Source organism: Halyomorpha halys, unplaced genomic scaffold, assembly GCF_000696795.3.
Source record: "Halyomorpha halys isolate HHAL.00 unplaced genomic scaffold, Hhal_1.1 Scaffold1368.1, whole genome shotgun sequence".
Lineage (NCBI taxonomy): Eukaryota > Metazoa > Arthropoda > Insecta > Hemiptera > Pentatomidae > Halyomorpha > Halyomorpha halys.
The window spans coordinates 138,231-146,201 of NW_027109134.1; the positions used below are offsets into that span (position 1 = coordinate 138,231).

Consider the following 7,971-nt stretch of genomic DNA (forward strand, 5'->3'; position numbering starts at 1 on the left):
ATTTCTTTTTAAAGAAGTATTTTAAATACATGTGAAATTCAACTAAGTAAATATCTTCTCCCAGTTTCTGGAAGAATCAGCTTATGCTACCAAAAGTTATGCTGGGTTAGTGCCACAATTATGAGCTTGTTTTTTTAATTTTCAAAATAATTACATACAGAATTTATGAAATGGTACCATTTTGCATGAAGTGACAACAAATCTGTTTACTGATTACAAATTTATAGATCCATTCATAAATGATGTGGAATACAAAATTGGCCCAAAAGTACTGAGATCTCTAGAAGAAATTTTTTTTTAAAATTTGGTAACTATTATCTTAGTTAAAAAATAAAAGAAACAATTTTTATGTATCCAAATTTCTTCCTATAAGGATTCTCTTGTGTTTTTGACAAATATGGCACTCATCAATAGTTCTGCATACACAACTATCAAGAATCCCTAAAAATTTTTCCTGTGATTAATAATAATAGACCATAAAATTATTATATACCATATTATGGCTATAAAAAAAAAAATTAACTTTTAAAGAACCAAGTTTAACTAGGATCCCCATCATAAGTTTCATAGGCCTAGCCCGTTTCTGGAACATGAACAATTGAAATGAAAACCACAGATGTGGGATTTATGATGTTTTTATATTTTTTACCATAATTCATACAAATTACACAAACAAAATTTGGCTTACCTTTAAACTTGAAATTTGTCACAGGCCCATTTATAGTCAGTTACGTTTACCAGAAATTAGACATTCATGATGTTGATATATATATTTTCTACTATACCCAAAACAGTATTTATTCAAAAAGTTAATAAATTTAGGAAAGATTAATAAATGCTTAAATCATTTAATGTTTTATAAAAAAATAAGGTGTAAAGTTCATGTCTTATTTTTATTTAAACACAGTAACCCAACGTAAGTAAGTAAGCTAAACTTTCATCTGAACAGTTATTTTCAATTCAATTTGATAAAATAAATATTTTGTTATTGAACTGGAAAAGAATGTGATTCTTCTTATTATTTATTTAGTTATTCCAAAAATTTATTTTAGTCTATAAGTGCAAAAAACAAACAACTAAGTTGACTCTTCTAATAGCCATAGCCAAAAGTATTAGGAGCCCATAATTTATATTAAATCAAACAAATGGGGAATAATCTATTAAAGAGATCCATTTTTGTCTCAAATAGAAGTTGGGGAACCACCAATCAATACGAAATTAGTCTCTTTAATGAAATAGACAATTTTTCATCATACCTAATATTTTAAGCCGAAGCATTGTAAGTTACTAATTTGAGAGGACGATGTAGCTGAGCTAAGGGAGACAAGATGTCACCTTAGCAACCTCATGACTGCAATGTCCCCAGTTTGATTCTGACCTTGGCAAGTTCACTTATTTCAAGGCAATCCCACGGAATGAAAATTTGACCTTCCCTCTGATTAGAGCAGGTTGATTACCTCCAGAATAACTTCCTACCCCCTAAGTCAGAAATGACCAGGTAGGATATAAAAAACAAAAAAGTTTGCTATACATAAAAAATTGGGGGTAGTGGTAGCAGCATGGTAACGTGCCAGTCTACCAATCCACAGGTTGTCGGATCGAAACCCCAGTCTCACTCCACCCGGGCATTTTTAAGCACAAAATAATGCAAAACTCACTGACAACCTCCCCCCGGGCATTTGTGAGGTCCGTTAGCCAATGGGTGGCACTCACAAAAAATAGGCATGGGAGTGACGAACCCACCATGCCAAAAAAAAAAAGTCAAGAAATCCGCGATGTATTTCCTAATACTGGGAATATTACATCCTAATATTTGGAAATACATCGCACGAGGACTTAGGCCTCCATGGTCTGTTGCCCATAGAATAATAATAATAACACATAAAAAATTTGATGTAAGCAAATTATGTTAATTTTTTTCCTTTCAAGCACTGGTTTCTGTTTAATTTGGCAAAAGTTCATTAAAATACCACATCAATTTCATGCAAACAAAAGTTCAAAAATTTATTAATGCAATACAAACAAGAAATGAAATAAAAAAACAAAACAAAAATATTTTGGTCAAGAAACATGGATTTTTTCAAAAGCTTGTAAAATTTTCAAATAGCTAAAAACAAAAACTAGTGACACTTCAAAATTAATTTTAATATCCAATTTTAAAAAATAAATACTTATAATTTTTTGTTTAAATCAAATACAAGCATTTGTGAATCAATGTATATTAAAAATATAGAAATAAATCACAACCTCAGAGTTGACTGGATTTACAAAAATATATATACATTTGATGTTTTATGAGAAGTCATAACTAATACAATCTTGGATATAAAAGAAATGCTTTCTACATATATTAAACTAATAACAGGTCCATAGCAGTCTATTAAAGGAATTTAATTTAAATAGAAAGTAAAGAAAATATATATATATACGTAAACATAAGAATTTCATAGTTCATAATTTAACAGAATATGAACTTTGAATACATCTTTTAGGAAATATTTTCTCTGTTGAAGAATATGAGATGAAATTTAAATACAGTAATAATAAAATTAAAATTATAAAAGGCTAATGATGTACTTTGTCTTTCTGACTGTTATAAATAATAATAAAACAATTCTACTACAAATAAAATTCATTAATATCATAAACACAAATAATAAAGAGTATAAAAAAAAAGAACTTTCAATGATTATTTTTTCTAAATAAAAAGAAAATAATTAAAGACTCTGAACTCAATCAGAAGGGAAAATGTGCTAATTAGGCCAAAGATGAAAAATGCAAATTAAGAACAGTTAACACCAATTGATAATAATTAAACAATTACAATTATTGCATAGAGCTTATTAACAGTATGATATCAAATGTTGACTAGTACATGTACATTAACAGGGCCCCTCCCTTCCTCTTTATACCAGAATTCAATACATCGACAACTTATTGTCAAATTTAGATTTAAAAAAGATTGGCTTAAACAAAAAGTAAATGGATTACTACATAGGAGTATAGTAAAATACACTTAGTGATAATAAATAAAAACAAAGTTTTTTAAGCATTACATTGTAAGTAGGTAAATATAATTATGCAAAATTTAAACAAAGTTAAAAACGATCAGATTTTCGAGCATATGGACGTATGGACGGTCTATACAGTAGGAATAATCAATACCCTATTGAAAGTTATTTTCTATTAAAAATAAATTAGAATAAATTGAAAATGTGTACTTACATGAAAACTTACATAGTGAAACATTTATATAAATTACATGGCACCTACTTCAAAATAAAGAAACGATTTTGTTACACATATATATTACTCCATTTGAGGTAGATATTTTGCCAATGACGGTCATAATCGGACAGGTCAAGGTTTTGCTAAAAATGGGTGTGATAGTGTTTCTTCTGCTGTTATTCTAGATGTATGGTCAAGATCTAGGAGCCTATACAGAAGTGAAAAAGCTTCGTCTGGAATATCGATATCAACTGGATTATTATAACGTCTTTTCTCTCGCAGAAATTTACAGGTTTGGCGAAGATCCAATGGTTTACAACTTTCAGAGCATACAACATGACGTCCTAAAAATATAAGATAAATAAAAATGAGGTAAGTAAATGGATACCTTAGCAAAAATGTATGAAGTATTTCTTCCAACAGTTTACAACTTACAACTTCTGTTCTTAGCCAAGAGTTAGCAAAGGAAATAACATTTAGATTGTTACCAATATAGAGGGAGAGTTGTCTCCCAAAGGTAGGCAAGGAAAAAGTGACTCTCCTATTAGCAGGTAGTCACTAATTAATAAAAAATAAATACAATTATTGTTCAATTCCTCAATAAACCCCAGAGGAAATTCAATCGTGACTACAGCTGATGCACTTAACCAACAATTATTATAACTAGCATCTAAAATCACTAGTTTTATTAATTAAAAATAATTTTAGTACAAAAAAATACTACACTTTGAACTGAGATAAAATCTAATTTAAATAAATTCTTAACAGGCAAATAACATATATACATGTAACTCACCAAGCTTGGTAGCGATACTTTTGATTTCTTCAGAACCAAAAACTGTAATCATTTCAGCAAGAGCAGTCACGTCATCGGGTGCCCGGAAGAAGGGATATGTTCTGCTTAACAGACATAACAGTATGACACCTACGGCCCACATGTCCACAGCTGAAAAGCAGTAAAATTTTATATTTTATAACTAACACAAATTAGTAACAAAACATAATTGATTTAGTAGAAATCAAAAGACACTTCATAATTTTGGAAAGAATATATAATGATCATTCCTTATTAAGCTATAATTTTGACAAACCTGTAGTCTGGTCATGAGATTTCAACAAAACCTCAGGAGCCCTAAATCCTGGAGTACCGGCCCTGGGTGCACTTCCTCCTTTCCGAGATAAACATGTATTACATACTCGTGCCTTTCTATCACAGTCACACCTATTCGTTACATTGGGTCTTGCTTCTTTACTAACCTGAACATCAAGAATCATACCATAAATAATTGATATATAGGGAGATGGTCAGGGTTGCGGTCAAAGGAGAAATAAAAATAGTTTACAACTATTTATTTTCCAACGTTTCGGCCCTCAGGCCATTCTCAAGGATACTATCAATATTGATGTCATTTCTTTTTCAAAATCTTAAAATTGCAGGCTAATTGCCTTTGTCCCATATAAGTTTTTCTAAAAATTTTTTTCTTAGATTTAAAACCTTTTTTACACAACACTTTTCTTCCTTCCATCACTTATCATTAACAACTTAAAAACAGTGTTGTTTAGGTTGTTAATGATAAGTGAAGGAAGGAAGAAAAGTGTTGTGTAAAAAAGGTTTTAAATCTAAGAACAAATTTTTTAGAAAAAGTTATATGGGAGAAAGGCAATTAGCCTGGAATTTTAAGATTTTGAAAAAGAAATGACATCAATATTGATAGTTTCCTTGAGAATGGCCTGAGGGCCGAAACATTGGAAAAATTTTAATGAATAAAAGTTAAGAGAAAAAAAGGATCAAAATTGTTTTTAAATTAAATATAATCATATTTAGGATATTGATAAATCATTATGACTTTACTTGTATAAGCATGTGCCATATTTAATAAAAATAATTTATGAAAATTTATAGTTCACCTGAGGGAATGATCTAATGAATGAAATATTTTCATTGCACACATGGAGAGGAGCTCTTTTGATTTCGCTAGGCCTTTCCTTCAAACATATCCTTTTGGCATTTTGTTCTTGTACTTCTATAGGTTCTTTATTTTCCTATTAAAAAAAATTAATAGCAAAATATTATGCACTGATTAGAAATAAAAATAAATAAATGGAAAGAAAGGTATTAGAAAGGATAAAATTTAATAACATAGTAACACAACAAATACAAAATATTAAATGGACAATGAAGCATTAAATACTAAAAACTAAAAGCAAAATACAATCATAAGAAAACCAATGAGAAAATTTCGGTCAAGTAATACAAATAATATCTAAGAATATAAAAAAATTAAATAACAATTAAATTGTAGCTTACCCCTTCACTACATCTTTTACGTTTCTTAGAAGAGTCCGTTGTCCATTCTCCAACCTTTTGTGCTAGACCAAAATCAACCAGCAAAAACCTGAAAGGTGATAAAAATACTTTAATTTTCAGAAGCTTAGCTTAAATTGAAAAAACAAAAAGCATTAAATAAATTAATTTAGAGTGAGGAAACTAGAAATGTTTGAAAAAAATTTCAAAAGGTTTTTTGGTCAATTCAAAAATAAATAAAACCTTTATTCAGACTTAAAGCTTTTATCATATGATGGTAAGAGTATAGGAGATTAAACTGAGAATTGACTCTAACAGTTTGCTCTGGTTAAAAACGTTGACGTTTTTGTCATACTACAGTAATTTGTCATGACAATTACTAATGTTAATCATGATAAAAGTTTATATGTTATGTCAATAAAAATAAACTTAGAAATGTACTTAAGTACAGTGATTATTGTCTATTTCCACTTCAAAGTTTACAACAATTCCACACGCTATTATTTTGAAATAGAATAATTTATAAGTTCACAGAATATTATAACTTTTTCATTCCTTAGCAGTTATTAGTTCTCAATATGTTATACTATATAAGAAAATAAATTAAAGCATCAGTGATTATATATACCAACATTATAACAAGAATCAATTACTCTTTTAATAATAAACAGTAAACTTATGAATCATTTATTAAACTCTTCACAAAAAACCAACAGTTGGCATCATTCTATACAATGTCATTATTTCTTTTAACGAATACATTTTTATATATTTCCATTCCTCCAACAATAGTAAAAAGATAGTTAGTCTTTACAAAATCCTATTTGAAACAATATTAAATTATTGATAATTATATCCTAAGCTCAACACCATAATATACTAGCAGTAATGAATTTTAACAGTAAAATAAAGGAATAACCAACTTACTTTCGCTTTGCTCTGTTATAGAGGAAGTTTCCTGGCTTAACATCTCTGTGAATGACACCAAAAGAATGAACTCTCCTCAATGCAACACAAAGTTGCCGAATGTATAGTCTTATTTCATCTATATCCATATCATAAAGATAGGACTACAACAGACCAAACAATTTTTAAAATTAAATTATCATTCATAAGGTAACATAATATTAATAAATAAAATCTATCAGATGTTAATTAGCTAGGGTATTACCAGTATCAATTCTTTTTCTAAATCTTTACTCAGTTCCACTTTGTCTAAAAAAAAATTGTTCACGCACGAGTACTTTTATTCGACTGACCTCAAGTCTGTTACCATAAGGAAAAATATGATTTAAAACATAATTTTACAACTATGCAATTACAATACACAAGAAAAACATAAGTTAGAATAAAAAAATATGATAATGCTGAATCATTCATTGATAAAATAAATTTAAAAATGTAAATTTTGTCTTCTGGAAACAAACAATAAGAATAAAAATCAGTTTGAAGCAATGCCTAATTTAAAATACACTGAGAAATTTTTTCTTTCTGAATATACGAAAAGTTTATTTTTAAAAAAATTTAATTAACAACCATACTTAATTATTAAAAAACAAATTCATTCTACCTTTCTTTTTTTTTCCCTACATATCTACTAAAACTTATTATTTTATTTTAATTATATTCATTTAACTTTTTACAATCATATTGCAGTTATTTCATTGCCAATGATTAATTTTTTTTGCGGCTAAGTTGAAACTTTTGAATGCACATTTGGGGTTTTTTTATAACATAAAATTTGGTTGTCTGGATAATTTATCATTTTGAAGTCAATGTTGAAAATATGACCTTATATCTCATATTGGAAGATAGCTGAGATGAAGTAGATTGGAGGAAGATAGTCCGGGTGGGTGGCAGTCAATAAAGGTATCAAAATTGTTAAAGAAAATTATTTATTACTAACCAGATAATCGGTTAACAATAAATAGTTTTCTTTTACTACCCAGACTACCTTCCTCCTATCTTATATCTCAATAAATTTTTTAACTTAGGTTTTATAGAGCAACAATGATCTCCAAAATTTCGTCTGATACCTATTGATTAATACACAACAAACTAATTAATATAAATAGAAAAAACATTTTATAGGATAGATAAATAAAATAACTGTATTAAAATGTATCTACTCACACTGAATTTGTCATGGTGTTGATAAGGCATTACAAATGTGATGCAATCGTTCATCCGTAAACACATATATATTCCAACGACATTATCAACTCCCCTGAAACAAAAATTTATCATTTAAAAAAAATCATTCATTAAATTAGAAAATAAAATTAAATTAGTATGATCCTGGTGCAACAAAACAGCATAAAAAAAAAATTAAGATTACCATGCGGTTTTAGGAAAAAACAAACATAAATTTTGAGACTATTGATGCGACTTTTAATTATTGAGATAATTATACTTTGAGACTATTAATAAGATATATA

The 7,971-nt window shown here is 28.1% G+C and overlaps 1 protein-coding gene across 1 annotated transcript in view; it reads right to left on the bottom strand.

The window, feature by feature from the left end:
* Window positions 1-3,203: 3,203 nt before the first annotated feature.
* LOC106689468 (cell division cycle 7-related protein kinase) overlaps window positions 3,204-7,971 on the bottom strand; it is an 8,940-nt gene continuing 4,172 nt past the window's right edge. The window contains exons 4-10 of the mRNA XM_014434440.3: window positions 7,667-7,760; window positions 6,461-6,603; window positions 5,537-5,624; window positions 5,137-5,271; window positions 4,320-4,485; window positions 4,025-4,174; window positions 3,204-3,572 (exon numbers count right to left, since the gene is read on the bottom strand). Coding sequence (XP_014289926.1) covers window positions 3,361-3,572; window positions 4,025-4,174; window positions 4,320-4,485; window positions 5,137-5,271; window positions 5,537-5,624; window positions 6,461-6,603; window positions 7,667-7,760 — 988 coding nt within the window. The 3' untranslated portion in view covers window positions 3,204-3,360. The remainder of the gene's footprint in view (window positions 3,573-4,024; window positions 4,175-4,319; window positions 4,486-5,136; window positions 5,272-5,536; window positions 5,625-6,460; window positions 6,604-7,666; window positions 7,761-7,971) is intronic.